A 20592-nucleotide genomic window follows, 5' to 3' on the forward strand; every position below is an offset into this window, starting at 1 on the left:
GGGTCTCTGACATCAAAAAGATTCAGAAGTCCTGTAGCAGATAGTAAGATGTTACAGCTGAGAAGGTGGTCCAACACTTTCATATTTTAAAATTAAATTTTATTTTTTTCAATTAACAAGCATTTAGTTTCTCATTTGTTCTGAAGAAAAAAAAAAGGAAAAGGAAATCCTTCATAATAAAGATGCATACTCAAGCAAAGTAAATTCATTGGCCGTTATTGGCCATGTCCAAAAATGTATGCCTCATTCCGTGCCCTAAATCTACCACCTCCCTTTTAAGAGGTGGGCAGAAGGCTTTATCCTCAGTCTTCTGGACTAACAATTGGTCATCTCATTGACCAGAATTCTGAAGTCTTCCAAAGTTGTTCCAGGAGGCATAGGATGGAGTGGCCCCTGAGGTATCTTCCAACTCTGGCAGACTGATTCTGGACTACACCTGTCACTGGGACCTTTGAGAGCAAGTTTCTATTCCCTTCTCTGCGTCTCAGTGTTCTCATCTATAAAATAGAAGTATTAGAACCTTGTAAAAATAAACAACTTTGGAAGACTTAAGAATTCTGATCAATGCAAGACCACCCAGTCGATGCAATGACAGGGAGGTGGCAGATTTGGGGCACAGAATGAGGCAAAAGGTACGCTCGCATATTATTATGGTCAGGAAGTTCTGAAGGTCAGACACAGAGACATGTTTTACCTCTCCCCTGCCATGCCCATGCTTGTAGCACCAAGCCAGTTGGGCTTCCTGCTTCATGGGTCTATAGGGTTGTGCTGACATGTTTGTAAGGTGCTTTGCAAAGCTTAAAGTGCTATCTAAATGCTATTAATAGCTGTTGCTAACTATTACGAGCTGGACCCTGGTGGACAGCAGAGGAGAGAGGCCTGCACAGACCATGACCCAGAAGCAATGAGATGCATTGCTTGTAGTGACTGGCGCTCACCACAGACCCAACAAGAGCGAAGGAGGACTTCAGGCTACACTGGCTATAAGTGAGTTAACTCGATTAGAATCTTGCTTCTCTGGTGTATGAGTAAATGTAGTTTTTGTTTTTGTCTTTGATTTGCTTTGTTTTTATTAAGTAAATGAATTTCCTGATTCTCTGTCCCTCACAGTCAGCCAGATGGGAGAGGAAATGGACTTCCACTTGAGAGCTTGGATTTGCCTTGGGGGTTCCGGCTGGAAAGTGTTTGAGATGTCACATTTGATCATACAAGTGGCTAATGTTATCCTGATTCTGCCAAGCTTTTGCTAGTATAATTAAGCTGTTTGGCTATGACCTTGAGGTCTGATGACAAACTGGCTGAACCTGAGATAGGTGTGGCTGGACACAACAATGACAAGTTGTGATTGACAGGTACTCCTGGATGAAAACCCTGGGACATAGCAGTGAGGAATGGGGGTGGGGTGTTGTGCCTGGACATCTCTGGCCTTCTATTGACTTAGGAGAACCATATATTAACATCATCTATGTTCTGTTGTATTTTATTTATTTGGTCAAATACTTCCCAATTACATTTTAATCTGATTCTCCTTTTGGGCTGCAGTGGGGCCAGGGCAGGTAGGGGAAAGCAGGTCCCTTTTAAGGGCCCATGACATAAGTGCTATGGAATTATTTTAATTTTAAAAGAAAAATGAGAGGAAGTTGCCCAAAACATTTTACCAAACAGCCTAGATTTGGACTAGAAATAAGATGGATTTATCTTCCAGAAGGCTACAGGTAGAAGTGGTTCAGCCCACCCCCACACCCCAAATGGCTGCTTTCAAACGGAAACCGCCTGGCTCCTGGAGGGCCACTGCAAAAGCTTATGTTAGCTAGGAGTGCTCACTGGTGTGGGCCCCAGCCCTTCTGGAACTCTGCCCTAGGCCTTCCTTGGGATTCGTGATGGGGATCCTCAGCCCATCATGTTTTATCTTCCTTTATCTTGAAAGTCTCTTGGGCTCCCAAAGAAGCCCCACTCATCAGAAGTTGTCCTCTGTAGGTGACAGCCACCGGGACTTAGTTGGGGAATGTCCATCCTGTGCCCCAGTCAGTTTCCTGTTTGGGCCCACTCGTCCCTGGCACATGTACTCATTCTTATATGTACCTAGTTCATATCCTTAGCCAAAGGAAGGCATTTCTCATGATGGAATTTCAGACAGTGCGGCCTTTGGACTTCCTAAATATCCTTTCAGGGATGGTCTGCTCCACCTGTGTAGAAGGCCAGCCATGCCTTGGAGCACAAAGGGCCTATCTGTAAGGAAGCTTTGAGGGCTGAAGCAGGCCCCAAGAAGCAGCCCCAGATACCTTCCCTCCTTTCAGAGGTAAGGAGGGCTAGTGATCAGCACATGAGGCCTGGCTCCAGCATTCTGTGCTGGCTTTACAGCCCAAGGCCCTCTCTGTTACACTACCTGACAGGTTCTTACAAGATCTCAAAGCCTACCTTTCTCCCTGCCGAGGCTGGCTGGGCTAAGTCCTCTGGGCTGTAGAAAAGAGGGGCTGATGCCATCTCCAGCAGGATGGTTTTATCCCGACCCCTGTGGCTCACCACAGCCCTGGCAGTCACCATGATCCAGGGACCTGGTGCTCAGCAGCACTGCTGGAGCCTGGCTTGGGGGCATCTTGGAAGATGTTTGGAGACGTGGCTGGCTTCAGTGCGCGTGGAGGCTTGCTGGCCTCTGCGGCCCCGAGGACTTCAGACGACCAACAAATTAGGAATTTTCAAGGACGCAGCAAAGTGAGTCCTGGACTGTACGTGATTTGGGACCCACTTCTTTTGTGTCAAAAAAGAAAAGATAAAGTGACCTCCCCCTCAGGTTGGCACTGATAAGTAAACTCTTCGTCATGGGCAGGTCACTGATGAGCAGTGTGGAAACAGTCCTGGACCGGGGACCAGAGAGATGCAAGTTTGAATCTTGCCTCTGGCATTTGCTGCTGTGAGACCAGGACAGTCCTTTTTTTGCATCTGGAAGATGGGGACAATAATCCTCCCGCCATCTTCCTCACAACAGCAGAAGCCACTGTTCAGGACACGTGAAGGAGCTACAGAAACCCAAGTGATTGTCATTGACAGACAACATGGCAGGAATTAGGGAACTCTAGGTAAAACAAAAACACAGATGGGAAATTCAGAAGTCAGGCTTCTGGTCCTAAAGTGTTCCTCAAAGCCGTGTGGTAAAGCAGGACCTTGGAAAGCAAAAAGGTGGAGTTGCTTTTTCCTGGAAGGTTGTTATTATTGGTGGGTGGGGTGGGGGAGGGCTGGCCGAGGGCTAGGCATCTGATAAACTATAGCCAGGACCAACAGCGTGGGTCAAGCCGCCACATCTGGAAAGCCCTGAATCATTTTCAGAGGGTCCTCGAGCTACGGCAGGAAGAAACCTCAGGGAGCCATCAACTCCACTGCCTGTTTTACAGATGGGGAAGCTGAATCCCAGGGAGGTATCTTGAGTCATGCAGGTAAAAAGATCAGTGGCAGCAGGTGGGTTCCCTGAATCTAGAGCTGGGCTCTGTCCCCTGTACCATGCTCCTTTTGAATAATTAAGCTCTGCCGTGTATCATAGGACGTTAGACCTAGAACCTTGGAGGGACCTTGAAGCCTCTCTGATTCCTTATATGGAATATATAGATAGGATTAGATAAGGTAAGATAAGATAATAGGGTTTGATAAGGAGACAGGCCCAGACAGAGCTTGCCTGTGAATGAGAAGCAGATATACATATAGCATGTGCACTGCCTGGCCCTCTGGCCAATGATCTCTCCACTACAGCAGGAGATCTCCCTTTCAGCTGCCCTAAACATGGTCCCTGTACATGAGGGGCCCCTAAAGTACGGACCCATCAAAGCATGCCTTCATCACATCCTCATCACATCGTAAATGGGAGAGGCATAACACATACACATCATGTCCACACATCATAGACACGCAAGCGTATCCCAAATGGGACCCCGAATCAAGACTGCCAAAAAACGTTAATTAACACCCCATAATAAACACTAATTACATATGCAACTCACAATCGTTTTATTTGTCTTCTCAGTCTTTAGGAGCCATTTGGATGGAAGGTTTAATGGTCCCGTTTTCTGTTTAGGGAAGTCTGACCTGCTTAAGTGACTTTGCAAAGATTACACATCTGGCTAGCAGCAGAGCCAGGACTGATCCCTGCCCTGACCGCCAATCCAAGGTCCTGTCCACTACCCTGCCCTAGCTTCCTTAGCAGCATCCTATCAAACACACGCCCCACACGTTGGTGAAAGAAGGCAACCAGGACAGTGGGCACACAACACATGCAAACAGCTCATGGCTGGGGGAGTCTCCCTTTTCCCTACGGCCAACAGAGGTGCCAAGTTCATTCCGAGGGCCAACAGATATATGTGTGTGTGTGTGTGTGCGCGCGCGCATATATGTATGCATACATGTAAAATATATAACATATATAAAACATGTTATATAAATATAACATATATAAGACACACACACACGTGTGTGTATGTGTGTGTGTGTGTGTAACTCACTGTTGCCTTAAGCTATCCAAAGGACCCGAGCACATAAGGGGTGAAGGTTTGGAGAACAGAGTTTCAGTACTGTCCTTTGGTTTAATCTCCCCTACTTCCCCAGCCTCAGCCCCCAACAACATTCTGGCACAGAAGGTCAGGGCCGGGCTAGGGGAGGAACGGTGGTCACACGTCTAAGCCCAGCCACCCTTTAAGCCAGGCCACAGCCCATCAGGCTTTCCTGTTACAACACTGCCCCTTTCAGTCTTGGCCTGTGCAGGCCTCCAGTGGTCGGGAGCTCCCTGACCTCGGGGGCAGCCTCTGTGCTTCTGGACAGCTCTGACCGCCCTGACATACAGCCAGCAGTCACTTCCTTCTTTACAACTCTTCCCTCATCCTTGTAGTTCTGCCCTCCGGGGCCCTCTCCCAACCAACCACCCCTGGCACACTTGGAGACAGCTCTGGCGTTTCCCCATCTGCCTGGCCCTGCTCCGAGGTTCAAACCCCCTTTCTTTCTACTGAGTCTCAGTCCTCAGATCATGCTGGTTGAGTTGATCTGAGGTGAACAGCCCACTGGAATAATTTTTCTCCCTCTTCCATTGTTAGGAAGGAGTGGATGAGAAGGTGGTACAGGTATTGAATGGACAGGGGGCACGTTAGACCAGGGGCTGCCTACATTTTCTTTCTCTGTTACATTTCCAGACATCTCACACTTGGAGCACATTCTGGACATCATAGATAAAGTATTTTGAGAGAGGTCCTGAGTGTGAATCCCAGCCCTCTGATTTGCTCCCTGGGTGACCTTGGACAAATCACTTAAACCTCTCTGGCCTCTGGTTTCCTCAAATGAAAAAGGAGAGTGTCGGACCAGATGACCAGATAAAGGTCTCTCCCCTCAACATCGATGACCCTGTGACCACATTACAGATCAAATGCAAGAAATGACATGAAACTTTGAATTTTTGCATCCTAGAGTATGAGGAGACCTTAGGGGATTATCTAGTCCAATATCTCCTCCTCTCCTCTTTTTCTTCCTACAGATGGGTAAACTGAGGCCCATAGAGAGAAAGGGACCTAAAGCTCCAGGTCAGAGAGTCAGGTCTCTTTACTCTAATCCTGTGATTTCCAAAATAAAAGGTTTAGATCTTCTAGTGACCAATTCTTTTTTTTTCACCTAGTGGAAAATATACCCGTATTTCGCTATTAAAAAACAACACAAGACAACAAGACCAACGAGGTATGGAGGGCAGAAAGAGAGCGATCATGTGGTCTTCAACATTTACAATTCTGATGGTGTGGGCACCCCCAGAGCAGCCTCGATGGGGGGAGGCCCTGTCTTGCTCCTTCCAGCAAGGTCTCTGCATACCCCAGCCCCCACCTTCCTCTAGGCCGGCCCCGTCCAGCAGGAAAAGCGTCCATTTCAGTGCCTCCTACTGGTCCTCAGGGCCCAGCCCGGCTCCAGCTAGGGCCGCAGGGACCCCTGCGCCTTCTCCAGAATGTCTTCTCTGATCTTCGGGTAGTTGGGGTGCTCCTTCAGTACCTGGGGACCAAGGGACGGGGAGCCACCATCAGTGGGGGTTCGCCCACTGGGCCAAAAGCAGGAATTGGTCTTAGGTCAAAGAGGCAGCTTACGCTGTGGCAAACCTCGATGGCTTCTACAAATCTTTTGTCTTTTAGGTAGTTGAAAGCAAGTTTGAAACCTGTAGAAGAAAGTGCAAGTGACTGCCTAGCACTGCTGGTCACCAGGAACCATCCACAGTCTCCACCAGCCCGCCTTCCAAGCTTTGTGTGGCTCCTGGAGGACTCGGGCCATCAAGACCCAGCCCAGCCCAGCCAGGCCCACTTGGTCCAATCCAGCCCAGCCCAGCCCAGTCCAGCCAGGCCCAGCCAGGCCCAGCCAGGTCCAGCCAGGCCCAGCCAGCTCCAGCCAGGCCCAGCCCAGCCCAGCCAGGCCCAGCCAGGTCCAGCCAGGCCCAGTCCAGCCAGGCCCAGCTTGGTCCAATCCAGCCCAGCCAGGCCCAGCTTGGTCCAGTCCAGCCCAGCCAAGCCCAGTCCAGCCAGGCCCAGCCAGCTCCAGCCAGGCCCAGCCCAGCCATGCCCAGCCCAGTCTACTCCAGCCCAGACAGGCCCAGCCCAGTCCAGTCCAGCCCAGACAGGCCCAGCCCAGCCCAGTCCAGTCCAGCCCAGCCCAGCCAGGCCCAGCCCAGCCAGGCCCAGCCCAGGCCAGTCCAGCCCAGACAGGCCCAGCCCATGCCAGTCCAGCCCAGACAGGCCCAGCCCAGCCAGGCCCAGCCAGCTCCAGCCAGGCCCAGCCCAGCCCAGCCAGGCCCAGCCCAGTCCAGTCCAGCCAGGCCCAGCCCAGCCCAGCCAGGCCCAGCCCAGTCCAGTCCAGCCAGGCCCAGCCCAGTCCAGTCCAGCCCAGACAGGCCCAGCCCAGCCAAGCCCAGCCCAGTCCAGTCCAGCCCAGCCCAGTCCAGTCCAGTCTAGCCCAGCCAAGCCCAGCCCAGCCAGGCCCAGCCAGCTCCAGCCAGGCCCAGCCCAGTCCAGCCCAGCCTGCTCCAGCCAGGCTCCTCTGATGGTGGAGAAAGCTGCCGGCTGCTCAGACTCCTCAGATGAGTGCGGGGCAGACCCCAGCTGGCGGCTCACCAATGGAAGGGTTGGCCCGGTTGCCGTACTTCCATGCCAGCTCATAGTTACTCGCTGCATCCTTGTAGGACTGCTCCTTCTCCATGATGAGGCCCATGTACTCATAGGCTTTACAACATGACTGCAAAGACAGCACCTGTTACAGCTGGGAGGCTGGGCCTGCACTTGAGGGTCTGCAGGGAAGCAGTAACTTTGACCCCAGAAGCCTGGGTTGGGCCGGGAGTGGGGAGGGGCCTCAGAGACAGTCTAGTCTAAGCTCTTCATTTGACAGAGGCAGAAACCATGGGCAGTGAGTTCCTGGCTGGGACCGGAACCCTGGCTTTCTCACCCTTGTGCTCTCCTGGGAGGCTCCTAGCTCTGACCCTAACCAGCTATAGGGCCTTGGGTAAGTCACACTTTCTTTTCGGTTTCCAGTTTCCTCATCTAAGGTGATGCCTGACCCTCTTTGCAGGCATGTGATTTGGATCAGTGGGAGAGGAGATGGGAGTGCTTAGAAATCTCCTAGGCAAGAAACAGCCCCCTGGGACTCCCCCTGTGCCCCCCACTTTAAAGGCGGCAGTGTGTTGTCATGAGCAGGGAGTTGACCTTAGAGCCAGGAAGACCTGAGTTCCAGTCCCTTCTCTGACCTGCACTGGCCGAGTGACCCTGGGTACATCACTAGGCCTCTCAGAATTCTAAGCGGCCCTGGGAGAGGGCGTTTCCCCCTCTGTCAGTGAGGTCCCAGGTCAGACTCCTTTACCAGGCCCGGAGCTGAAGGCCTGTCACTCTCCTCCTCAGGCAGGCGGGGCCCAGCCTACCTTGTTGTACTGGACACAGCGGCGAAGCAGCTCAGAGGCAATGTCAAACTTGCCACTTTGGCAGTACACGTCCGCCAGGAGTACCCAGCTCTTCTCCAGGTCCTCTGCATCGGCCAGGGCCCAGGGAGCTTTGGCCAGCCTTTTGAGCTGAGTGCGGGCCTTGGGGGTCTGCTTCAGGATCATGTAGGCCTGGGCCATGGCCAGGAGGGCTGGGACACTTTCTTTCTGGAAAAAAAAAACAGTTCCCAATGGCCTGATGCCACCCCATCCAGAGGATCCAGGGCCCTGGCGACACACCACGTGGCTTTCTTTGCCTCACAGGAGAGGGCAGAGCTGCCCAACACCCACTCCCACTCCTAGGCTCGGGGTTGTCAGCTGAGACCCTCCACGGCCCCTGGATGAGTCAGGTTGGGGCTGCCAAGACTGTCCTCACTGCCCCACCCTGGGCAACAACCCCTCCTACAAACCTTCCCCTCATAATGGAGCCCCCCTGACCCAGCATGCCATGGCTGTGCTCTGAGTAACTTCAGGCCATCCTTCAGAACCCAGGCTGCTAACTCTCTGTGCCCAAAGGACTGCACCTCTCTGACTGTGGAAAGCCAGGTGGGCAGACACCTCCCGTGCCAGCTGAGGGCCAGCTTCTCCTCCGGCTGGGCCCAGGGGCATCAGCACTCCTGTCTAATCTCTGGGCATCGTAGACCCACCAAACAGTTCAGAGAGCCCTACGCTCACAGAGAGCAGCACCCGCACACATGTGTGCACACACACATGCGCACACGCACACATACTCATGAACAGTGCACATGCATGCACATGTATGCACACACAACCACAACGCACACATACTCGTGCACATGTGTACACACATGCACATGTACGCACACATATGCACTCACGCACACACACACACGCACACTCGTGCACAGGCACACGCCCAGAGGACTGCTGCTCCAGACGTCTAGTGGTTCTTTGGTGACCTTCGGTACCAGAGAGCACAGGACATTAGCTGCTTCTGGGATGGAGGGCAGACACTTCCAGGGAAGAGGAAGACTGAGTGTGGACAGGCTTGGCAGCTTCAACCTGCTGCCATGGAGGGTCTCCCAGGGGCCCCGCCTCTAGAGGACCCGGGAATGCCACGTGGCAGTGGCCCCAGTGGCTCCTCCCGTGACCAGGCCAGGGCACGGGCCGAGTCTGGGACCCTGGGCCCTGGACGGGCAGGCACTTACTTCCATCTGGGCCATCTCAATGAAGGCCGCGAGGGCCGTCTCCACATTGGTCTTCTCTTTGGTGGCCAGAAGGCAGTAGCTCTGCAGCATCTTCAGCTGGTCCTGCCCCTCTTTGTTGTGAGGGTAGAACTCCCGTAAGAGCTTCTCCGCAGTGCGTACCCCATGCTGCTCAGACTCCTTCTTCTCAGTGGAGCTGGTGGGGAGTGAGAAGGAATGGTGCCCATGGACACCCTCGTGCACCCGGAGAAGGCCCTGCCCTGGGGCTGCTGTGCTGTCCGCAGGATCCAGCTAGGTCTGCCCCTAGTGGAGCCAGCTGGCCTGGGCTGGGGCCGAGGGGCTGACCTCCCGGGCTGGGGCCGAGGGGCTGACCTCCAGGGCTGGGCTCAGTGACTCCTCTCCTGGGCTGGGGCCGAGGGGCTCCCCTCCCGGGCTGGGGCCGAGGGGCTGCCAGCCAAAGGGTCACCTGTTCTCCATGGTGAAGGTCTCCAGCGCCTCTCCTCCCATGATCTCATTGTCCGGGTTGAGGCAGATCTGCACCATGTTGTAGGTGGCCCTCTGGCCCCAGTCACTGTCCTTGCGGGCTTTGTTGAGATACTTGAGGGCTTCATTGGGCTGTCCAACGTGCCTGGAGAAGAGGGCAGGAGCAAGAGGCACTGACTGGCAGTGCCAGGCCATGATCCAGTGCTTCCCTGAGTGCTGGGCAGCAGACCCAAATCACCTCCAACAATACCCTGTGGGGCTATGGTCTTTATTATTATTTACCTATGGACTGCTCTGGCGAGTCTGAGCCCTTTACTGGACAAACACATGCCACTCCCATGCTGGATTTCTCCCCCTAGGCTGCATGTCCCAGCCTCAGTTTCCCCATCTAGAAACCTGGGCTCGAGTCCTGCCTTCTGACACATCCTGGCTGGGCGACCACGAAGTCACTTCTCAGGACTCCCAGGGATGATGGTGCCAGCCGGCATTGGTGGAAGGAACATCTCACCTGGGAGTGCCTTCTTTTGGTAAAACTCCAGGCTCTGACCTTACCCCTTATCCCGACTGAGGTAAGAACCCCACAAGGTTGTTCTAAGGAAAGTGCTTTTAAGTTCTGAAGGCAGACAAATAATGGGCTACTTGATGGAGCTGGGAGGGACCTCAGCAATTATTCAGTCTGGTCCCTTCCTCTTACGGATGAAGAAACTGAGGCCCAGAGCCACGAGGAGATTTGTCCAAGGTCCCCCAGGCAGCATAGGTGGCTGCCAAGCTGGGACTAGAACTTGGATCCTGGGAGGTCAAGGTGAGTGTCTTTTGTGCTGGGGACTCTGAAGAGACTGGTTATGGCTCTGGGCATCATGGCCTGCAGTCTTTGCCTCAAGATCGAGGGCCCAGCTCAGTGCCCTGCACACAGGAGGGGTACAAACGGGTTGGACTGTGAAGATGACAGGACAATGAAGGGCTGGGGCTCTGGCCAGCTCAGGCAGAAGATAAACCACTGAGTGGGGAAAGAGGGCCCAGGGAGCATTAGAAGTCGGCAAGGGATTATCGGTTTGAAGAGATGCCCAAAAGCCACCGGTGGATTGTCCCATTCAGGGGTACAGCAAGGAGAAGGCACCCCTGTTCTGGCCCTAGCCCCTGCCCCAGCAGGCTCGGGCTCAGCTGGAGGGAACAGGAGAAGCCAAGAGAAGGGGGCAGCCTCGAGGCTACCGAGAACCTTGGCCTTGAGCCTGGCTAGCGGTCTAGGGGTGGGGGCTGCAGCCAGCCAGCACTAGAAAGTGAACAGAGGCTGCGTAGTGACCACCCCTGCCCCAGCCCCCGCCCAGGCCAGAGACCCCGGATGGAAACATACCAACAATATATGCCTTTGCAATAGTTAAAACCTGGCTCCAGCGAGATCCGACTGGATACTTTCTTGGACAGCTCAAAGAAGGCTGGGGCGTCCTCAAGCTTCCCGCTCCGTCTTAGCAGGTCGATCAGTTTGTTCAACACTGAAAAATTGTCTTAAACAAGAAACAAGAAGGGAAGGGCCACCATGGCTGTCAAGGCCTGAGACTCAGCATCCTGGGTCACGGGGTGAGGGGATGGGGGATGGAGAAGGGGAGCCCCAGCCGGGGCAAAGCTCCAGGGCTCACCCTGGTGAGGGTGGCATGGTACAGTGGAACAAGGACCAGATCTGAGGTCAGGAGCCCTGGCTTCAAATCCTGCCTCTTACTGCCTAAGAAAATTTGGGCCAACCACTCAACGAACAGTTTTCTCACATGTAAAATGAAGGGGTGAACTAGACAACCCTGAAGAGCACCCTAGCTCTGCATCTTGGATAACCGATATTGAGTTGCTTACTGTCTCCAGATGGGGAAGGGAGGACACGACCTGTCTCCCTCCAAGGAAGACCCCGGGAAGACCCCCTCTCCCTCTCAGCTGCACTCTGCATTGTGAATCATATTGTAAACATGACTTTCGGGCTGGGTGGGGAGTGGGGGGAGTTGACTGCACTGGTCCAGCTCCCCCTGCTGCTCTGTTCTTCATCTCCCTTTACTTCCTGGCCTGGGATGTTCCAAGTGGCCTGACCCTCCTCAGGCCCCTCTCAGGGCCCTGCTTCCATTCCCAGGCTCTCTAGTCAAAGGGCCACATGGAGAAGCCAAGTGATGGGAAGGGCACTTTCTATCTACTCATTTCTATCACCTTTCCTGGGTGTGTGTTTGTTTGGACAGAGGGAAATCAGAAGGACTCAGGCAGAAGGGAGAGAGCCCTGGGAGGAGGATTGGGAGGTCCCCTTTCCCACTAGTTAGCTGTGGGGCCTTGGGGAAAGTCTATAACTTCTCTGGGCCTCAGTTTCCCCTGCTGTCACATGAAGGAGTCAGGCTGGGTGGCCTCTGACAGCCCTTCTAGCTCTCCCATTTTGTGTCTGTGAATGGGGATTGTTTATTCTGGAGAAATGAAGACAGCCATGGCCCAGTGTTTTGAGGCTGGTGACCATCAGCTGTGCTGCTGCAGCAAGAGCCATGGGTGAGAAGAGAGGAGGGTCAGAGCAGGCCTTACTGGCCACTGGCCAGGGAGGAGGGCCTGTCTGCACACCCTGCTGACTTTGGAGATGCTGCACGTCACTGCAGAACGCTGGCCTGCGTTTTTAAGGATTTGTGAGGGACAGGAGAGCTGAGATGGGGGGTCTTGTAGAGAAAGAGACCCCAGATGGGCCTGGCATGGCAGACCCTACTTCTGATGGCTGATCCTGGCAGGGAGGGGCAGCCAATCCTGCCCTAGGGAGAGGCCAAGTCCCAGGAAGCAAAGCAAAAGAAGGCCTTTGGGCAGAGCTGGGGGCACCAGGTCATAGTGAATTCTCTTAGGTGACAGATGGGTCTCCAGGAGGCACCATGCAGTCTCACTACAGTTGGAAGTGAATGGGCCGGGCCCCTGAGATTACCCAGAGCTCAGTATCAAGCCCAGGTCTCTCAGCTGAGCTCCAGCCCCATCACCAGGGACCTGATGGCTCTCTGCACCCAGAAGTCAGGTAGGCAGCTGCCACAGAACACGTCTAAAACCTGGCTCGTTCTGTCTCCCCCCAAACCTATTCCTCCTATGTCTTCATGAGAGCGATGGGGAGTGAAGCAGGTTAAATTCGGACATGGTAACTCTGAAGTGTTGATGGGACATCTGGGGGGAGATTCCTAGGAGCTGGCTGGAAATGCCAGATGCATTCAGAGGAGACTGAGGTAGGATCCATGATCTGGGAGCCGTGTGCACAGAAGTGACAACTCCATGAGCTAAAATGCCCTGAACCATTGCTCTAGAGCAGGCAGGTGCTTTTACAGATGAGGAAACTGAGGCATGAAGCAGTTAAACGACCTGCCAAAGGGCACATGACCAATAGGTTTCAGGGGCTAGACTAGAATCCAGGTCCCTTTCGGTCCCAAGTCCAACATCCTTTCTGATACATGAGCTGCTTCTCTCGGTTTTCAACAGAAGCTGGTGGAGGACGCGCATCCCTAGAACATTTTCAGTGACAGGGAACTCCCTACTTCCCAAGGAAGCTCTAGCTGTTAGGAAGCTTCTCCCCACAGAGAGGTGAATGGACCCCTGGACCTTCCCCCATTCCGTGCCCTCTACGACCACGCAGGCCATGCCTGACCCCTTTCCACAGACTGGAGGAGAGTTATCACTTCTGCCCTTCCTCTTGTCTTTTCCAGCGTAGGCATGATGATTTCCTCACCCGGCCTTGTATGGCACAGGTTTGACGCCCCCTCACCATCCTTGGTGCCCTCCTCTGGATGGGCTCTAGTCATCCACGTCCCTCTACGATGCTTGGGATGCCCAGAACTAAAGGCTATGATCATCTGGATGAGGGCCCAATGCAGGGGGCTGCTGCCTACTCCCTGTGGACCTTCAACTCCCACAGGCTTTGGGGGATTCCCTCGATCCCTTGAGAAGGAATTCCAATCTCTGTTTTACAAATGGAAACTGAGGCGTATGTCCAGGGGGGTCCAGGCATAGGAGGTACCTCCAGGACTGGTGCCCTGGGCCAGGTGAAGAATGGACTGGGGGAAGGAAGGGCCTGGCTCGTTACCTGGGGCCTTTTCAAGAACCTGACGGTACAGATTGATAGCAGCATCATATTTCTGTTTTCTGAACATCAGGTCTGCCATCATCTATGGGAGAACGCATATACCTTTCAGCTTTCATTTCAACAGCTGGGAGAGCCCCATTGGTAACGGAAGGCCAAGAACACAAGAACGTAAGCCCTGAGTGCTGGTGGGCAGAAGCGGCCCCCAGCCCAATGCCTCCACCCCTCCCTGCCGCTTTCCTGCGGCCACAGCTGGGGATCTCTCTTGCGGCCTGGGGGGCCTCCAATGGAGGTCAGAGGGAGGCCCTGGGGAGACAGTGCAGTCCCAGAACAGCTGGAGGACCAGCTCTCTATCCCCGACCTCCTCCCCGTGCTAATGCTGAGATCGCTGCAGTCAGGGCCCGGGTGTCCAGGCTCTTTGTCTCCTTCCTTCCCCCTCCACTCCCTTACCTGAGGCTGGGCAGGGGGAGGGACCAGGACTGGGGGCAGAACTCATAGCAGTTAGAAATTCTGAAACGGGCCTGCTGGTGAAGGCAGAGGCAGAGGAAGTGGGGCTGTCATGAGACCTTTGGATTTAACTGTCTGTGGATTTAATTTACTCTGAGGCTCCTTTAGCCGCCCTGCCCCATCGCTGGGCACGCCTCCCAGCTGGGGAGGGTGTGGCTAGAGGGCCCCTGGGGGAGCACCCCAGGTGTGTGTGTGGGGACCGCATGGACCGCTACTTGCCTACTGGGTTTTTTTTTCCCCTTATGGGATATCCCTTTTAAGAAACACGGGGAAAAAATAGCCAAGAGATCTTTCGAGTACACCCCCTGCCTCTGCCTGGCGTTGCCTCCTCAGGCTGGAGAGGGAGCCCCGGGGCCCTTACCACGCAGGCAGTCTCGTGGCTCTGGTCACTCTGCAGAAGGACAGCGCAGTGATGTTCACAGGCATCCAGGTCCCCCTGGATCAGGTACAGCTGAGCCAGCTCCAGCATCACCTGGAGAGATAAGCAGTGGCTTGGCAGGCTCCCTCGCTGGCCAGTGCCAGGAGGATTCCTTCACCCGCATCGGGATGGGCGAGGCCAGGCTCATTGTGTTGGGAATTCTCATCTGTTACTCGGCACAGTGGGGGGGGGGCAGCTGGAGCTTTTGGAGCCTCAGTTTCCTCAACTGTAAAATGAGAGTGTTAGGCTACACAACTTCTAAGGTCCCCTCCGCTCCCAAATCCGTGATCCTAAGATTTAGTAGATGGGTGCCCAGATGTTGGTCATATGTGCTCATCTGTAAGATGGGGACAAGAATATTTATACTTTTACAGGGTTGTTTTCAAGAAGTAGGGGGGCCATACGGTTCCCTCCAAAGAATTGGCGTCTGTGTCTCTCCTTCTCCTCTTTTTTTTTTTGGGGGGGGTGTGAGGCAATCAGGGTTAAGTGACTTGCCCAGGGTCACACAGCTAGGAAGTGTCAAGTGTCTGAAGCCGGAGTTGAACTCAGGTCCTCCTGACTCCAAGGCCAGAGTTCTATCCACTGCGCCATCTAGCTGTCCCTCTGCTCTCTCTTTTAAGGGCCATCCCCAAGAATGTGACTCACATATATCCAGATATGATTCAAATAATCGTCCTAAAAAGACCCATCAGAGTCTCAAATGTGCCATCAGGGGATGGTTATACTCTCCATAAAGAGACCTCTCCAATCAATCCTTCAATTAGCGCTTGTTAAGCACCTACTGTGTGCCAGGTCCTGGGGATACAAAGGCAAAAATGATCAGTCTGTGCTCTCCAGCTTCCATTCCACCGGGGAGAGAGACAGTGTAGACTCAGAAGTGTGGTGGGGCATCCCCAAGGAGAGCTCGGAAGCTCAGGCCCTGGAGCCCTGAGAGGGGGCGGAGCAGGGGCTGCCCTAAGGCTCCCCGAGCAGAGGGCAGCGAGCAGAGGGCAGCGTGCACATTGTCTGGTTTGTGCGGGGAGCCTGTGATGTCACTGATGTACCCTGGGGCCTGGCCTGGGGGGGAGCGGCATCCTAGGTCTTTTTGACCACAGGAGCAGCTCTCTGCCCCTCACACTCCTCCGGCTCCCATCTTGAAAACATGGAATATCACTACAAGGCAATTTGGGACAGGCCTTCTCCTCGAACCCTGTTCAAGCCTGATGAGGCTCCTCCTGGGCAGTCTTCCTGCCCAGTCCTCTGTAAAGGCCTGGGGTCCAGCTTTTTGCTCGCAGGGACAGTTTGCTGACCTCCCCCTTCTTCCCTGGACTGTTCACCCCTCCTCCCATTGAGTGAGAACCACAGACATTTGGATTGGGCTTCACACTTCTCTGCTTGGGGCCTCCCGGCACGTAGGAGCTCTCCCCACTCAGCACCCCATCGCTCCCGGCTCTGGCTCAGGAGAACGTTTCACCAGCCAGGACCCTGCTGGGGCTCCTCAGTCACCTGGGTTGAAGTGTCAAACCCTCTTCAAAGGCACTACGCTCGTCATCGTCACCCCACTTCCATGGAGGGTACACAAGGACGCCAAGCGTTCGGAGGGCCTTTATAAACAGCATCTGAGCGCAGGAACACATGCGGTGAGACCCCCAGGGGTGGCTTTCTGCGCAGGGCAGGGCGCTCCTCAGGCCCCAGGTCTCTGCCTTCACCCAGCCTGGCCTGTCCTCACATGCCCTTAGCAGGTACCCCTTGGGCATCCCTGGGCAAGCCAGACTCTCTTTAGAACCCTGCTTACTGCCTGTAGGGCAAATGCCTGGGGCTTGTAATGCCCTCCGCAGTCTAGCACCACCGACCTTCACGCTAGTCCCTCTTACGACTCCCCACGCTTGACTTCGACTCTTCTGTCTGTACTTTTGGTGGGTGGTCCTACAGTGCCTTTGCACTTCACTGTCCAGGCTCTACTGAGAGGCTGCCTCCTACAGGAAGCCCTCCCAGAATGCCCTACTTGTGAACCCCCTCCCCTTCCTGAAGTGACCTGGTGTTTACTTAGGTGTTTACATAGCTTAAACCCCCCAACTACCCCTCCCAGGCTCCCCTTCCCCCCAGTACAGGGTCCTCAAGGCTGGGATCGCTTTAGTCTTTGCTCTCCAGCACTTGGCACAGAGCCTGATAAATGCTTGTTGAATTGAATTGAGTTGAATTGACTTTCTAAAATCAGTCATTCAAAAAAAATTAAATCCAATCAAATCAGTCATTCAGGTCAGTCAATAAGCATTGAGTGCTTTACCACGTGCCAGGCCTTGGGGACTCAGAGAATGGCCTTGGGCCCACTGGGCTGGACGCACTTGTCCGCCGTCCCCCCAGGAATCCCATCACTGGGGGATCTCCCCATTCTGCAGTGACCTCTGCCCCTCTGACTGGGCGGCAGAGCCACAACTCCAAACCACCGAAGGAGGGGGCCAGGCCAGCCCCAGCTGTGCGCTAGAACCTCTTGGGACTTCTCCGTCCGGTTGGTGCCTTCTCACTGCCCCTCCCCCTTCGGTGGGTTGGGCTCCCCCAGGAGAACGTAGGCTCCATGACGGCAGACCCCGTCTTATTTGAATTTGAGTTCCCAGGGCTTAGCTTGGTGCCCGGCAGATAGAAGGTGCTTAATACCTTCAGATGACATTCTAACGGGAATACCAGGGCCAGCCTCCGGGATACATAGAGTCAATGGAAGGTGATCTGAGAGGGGAAGGCCTCCCAGGAATTCCCAGGGTAGGCTCTGATTGGCTGGTTCAATCACATTCAGAGGACATTTTTTCCTACACAAGAATGCTGTCTAGAATTCCAAGGAAAGTCATTTCATTATGGGGGAAAAAAAAGCATTGCAAATACCACCTTTCTATTTCTGGCCCTTGTGGAAGGATTCCAGGGAACAAATGAGGACTAACTGGAGGAGAAGGGACAGGCCCTTCCCAGCTCTGGCCCCAGCCCCAGAACTGCTTAGGGCTCTTGGCAGAGCCCAAGGGGCTCCGGCCGCAGCCCTTACTCACCTTGTTGTCTATCGGGGAGTAGGACAGGGCGTCCTTGTAGGCCTTGACAGCCTTGGGGTAATCCCTCTCGGAGAGGTGCTGCTCCCCAAACTGGGCACAGATCCAGGAGGCCAGCTGCTTCTGGGAGGGGAGCACCTCAGGCTGCTCCAGGGGCACCCGCTTCAGTACCCTCCACTGAATGTCCAAGGCCTGCAGGGACCATCAGGGCACACTCAAATGCCGGGCACTGACCTTGGCACCCCGGGTCCACTCAGTCACCCCCTCCATGTGCCTGCCAGCGGAGTGGTGGGCCATGGTCAGAAATAACAACAGGAGATGACATTTCTGGAACAGTCACAGAGCACTCTGCACACACGATCTCATTCACGCTCACAACAGCCCCGTGAGGGAGGGGCCCTCACTGTGCCCATCCCGTGGAGGAGGAGGATGGCAACAGAGAGGTGGAGTGACTTGTCCGGGGTCACCCAGCTAACAAGTGTCAGAGGCAGGATTTCCCGACTTCACTTGCCGTCTCTCAAGGACCACCCACGAATTACGACTCAGTCACAGAATCTCAGAGTGGTGAAGGGCCTGAGACCACCAGAACCACCCCGGAAATGCTCTTCCGCTTTGGTGGAGTGTGCCTGGACCGCTAGCTGCCCAGCTCCCCCCCAGTCTTTGTGAGACTCGGGACAGCTCCCGTCTACACTGGCGCTACCTTGCTCAGGGTCTTCATCACTTCTTCCTTTTTGTGACTCTTGTACACTTTAGCGAGTAAAAGCAAGCACTTGACGTCATTCATCATGGAAGGGATGTCATTCACTAGAAAGCAGAGCAAGGTCTCGGGTGAGCGCGGGGAGGGGAGGGGAGGAGCGGGGGGCGGCAGACCCCACCCCCATCCCCGCGCATGCACACAGGCTTCCCAGACCGTCAGCGACCCCCACGACTCCTCTCTTCCTCCCCTCCGCAGACCGCCGAGGGCGATGAGGCGGGTGGGGCCAAAGTGCGGGGAAGCCCTCCAAGGGACATGTACCGAAGTCGTGGTCCAGGACCTGCTTCAGCACCTTCTCTGCCTTGTTGAATTTCTTGAGCTTCAGGAGCAGCTCCGCGAGGTCGCAGCACAGGAAGTCCTGGCCGCTTATCTTCTGCGCGGCTTCGTAGTAATTGATGGCCTTAAGGAAAAGACATGAGGTCTCAGGGGCCGCCTCTGGTGCAGCGCTGGGACAGGGCTTGGCCATCGGGATGAGCCTGTTACAGAAAGGAAAGGTCCCCGCAGCCACGCTTCTTGGGGGACCCACTACAGCCCCCACTGGGACACAAGGTGCGCTAGGCATCTTTCTCTCATCTTCTCCACATCCTCCTGTTAGGCCTCCTGTCCTCTCTGAGTTAGGGATCCCCCATGCTGGTGCCCATCCTCGTGCTCCACACGAAGCCTGAATGGGGGGGGTCCTGAAGTCTGAGGGGGGGTGTCTGTGGATTGGGCAGTTTTGGGCTGGAGGGAGACCTTGTCCCCTTCTGTGGCCCCAGGTCTCCTTTCCCTCCTGATGGCAGTGTGTGCCTGGCTGGGGGCTGGATGGGACCAGGGGCTCCCACATCCCTCCCCCCCCACACCTGCTCCCCGGTATTAGCACATGACCAGGTGGAGGAAAAGGGACTGCGTGCAAGGCTCCCTGGTGGGGGGATTGAACACCCACAGCAAGGATCCCGGCTCCCTCAGCCCCTGCCACTGCTGACCTTATTATATTGGTGAGTTTTCACATATGCCTGCCCAATCCTGCTGACCAGGGAGGCATCATGAGGATTCTTTCGGTATGCTTCATCATACACCTCCAGGGCCTTCTCGGGCTGACGGGAGGGTGCAAAGAAAGGCATGTTTCCAGCACCCCCAACCCTACCTTGAAGGACAGAACAGGGGCTTTGGAGCTGGGAGGGGCAGTGGGCCAGGGTCCCGGGAAAATCACTCACCTCCTGAATATTCATGAAGGCATCACCCAGGAGGAGACTGGTGTGGGGGCCGGGCAAGTGTTCACAGAGTTCTCTGCAAGAGAAACCGGAGGGGATGAGGGAGGACAGGCCTGAGCCTCCCACCTTTAGGGCCTGGCCAGGTAGGGCTGCAGAATCCCAGGGTGTGGGAGCTGGAAGGAACCTTCTCTAGCACCTGTTCCAACAGCCCTATTTTACAGATGAGAAAACTGAGGTCCAGGGAAGGGACTAGCCATGCAGGGAGGGAGCTTCACCATACACTTCTGAGGGGGCCAAGGGGAGCATTTTTCCCATTTGGCCGGTGAGGAATTGAGACCCAGAGAAATCCAAGTTGGCCAACGATTATGTGGTCTGGTTTAAACTTGGGCCTCTCCTCCTGCTAACTGCTTCATCAGAGACAGGAAAAGGACGTGGCCATGTTTGTGCTCACTGGGCTGACCATGGCACACCCCAGCTCCTCCATAAACTCCAGCTAGTAACTCCGGGGCCAAAGACCAGCGTTAGGAATTAGTCTCCTTCTTTTACTCTACAGGCCAGTCCCTCTCTCAGGCTTGTGGCCCCTCACACACCATCTCCTACCTCCATACCTTTGCCCGATGTGTGTCTGGCGCAAAGGAAGCAAATAACGCTTGCTGATTATCTGAGGCTTTGTTTCCCAAAGGGAAGCTGCCCCTCATGCTGGGAAGCTGAATGTCCTGTGTGAGGCTGGGGGAGGGACCAGAAGCAGCCTCCTGGTCACACATTACAGAAAGGGGGCAGGCCCCCAGGGATGTGGCTCCTCCACTGGGCCACCCTCAATAACGGATGCCATTTGGAGGGTTGTAAAGCATGGGACACACCTTATCTCTGTGAGGGGGTGTTAGCTCCATTGTACAGATGAAGACACTGAGGCTCAGAAAAGCCATCTGCCTTGCCCTTGGTCACACGGCTAGGAAGTGTCAGAGACAAGAGTTGAGCGTAGGGCTGCTCTGTCTCCGGCTAGAAGACGGGGTCTTACTCCCACCTCAGTTGTCCTG

The 20592-nt window shown here is 54.8% G+C and overlaps 1 protein-coding gene across 2 annotated transcripts in view; it reads right to left on the reverse strand.

Moving 5' to 3' along the window:
• Nucleotides 1-5704: 5704 nt before the first annotated feature.
• The window catches only part of TTC21A (tetratricopeptide repeat domain 21A), a 41252-nt gene continuing 26364 nt past the window's right edge, over nucleotides 5705-20592 (reverse strand). For both annotated transcript variants that reach the window (XM_020970551.2, XM_078152075.1), the window contains exons 16-29: nucleotides 19559-19631; nucleotides 19328-19438; nucleotides 18627-18765; nucleotides 18312-18415; nucleotides 17615-17803; nucleotides 14544-14654; nucleotides 13679-13760; nucleotides 10967-11117; nucleotides 9599-9760; nucleotides 9136-9328; nucleotides 7910-8134; nucleotides 7113-7233; nucleotides 6099-6166; nucleotides 5705-6006 (exon numbers count right to left, since the gene is read on the reverse strand). In XM_020970551.2, the coding sequence (XP_020826210.1) occupies nucleotides 5929-6006; nucleotides 6099-6166; nucleotides 7113-7233; nucleotides 7910-8134; nucleotides 9136-9328; nucleotides 9599-9760; nucleotides 10967-11117; nucleotides 13679-13760; nucleotides 14544-14654; nucleotides 17615-17803; nucleotides 18312-18415; nucleotides 18627-18765; nucleotides 19328-19438; nucleotides 19559-19631 (1807 nt within the window). In that variant the 3' untranslated portion in view covers nucleotides 5705-5928. The remainder of the gene's footprint in view (nucleotides 6007-6098; nucleotides 6167-7112; nucleotides 7234-7909; nucleotides 8135-9135; nucleotides 9329-9598; nucleotides 9761-10966; nucleotides 11118-13678; nucleotides 13761-14543; nucleotides 14655-17614; nucleotides 17804-18311; nucleotides 18416-18626; nucleotides 18766-19327; nucleotides 19439-19558; nucleotides 19632-20592) is intronic.

The sequence above is a fragment of the Phascolarctos cinereus genome, unplaced genomic scaffold, assembly GCF_003287225.1.
Source record: "Phascolarctos cinereus isolate Bilbo 61053 unplaced genomic scaffold, phaCin_HiC Scaffold_4;HRSCAF=312, whole genome shotgun sequence".
NCBI classification, from domain to species: Eukaryota; Metazoa; Chordata; class Mammalia; order Diprotodontia; family Phascolarctidae; genus Phascolarctos; species Phascolarctos cinereus.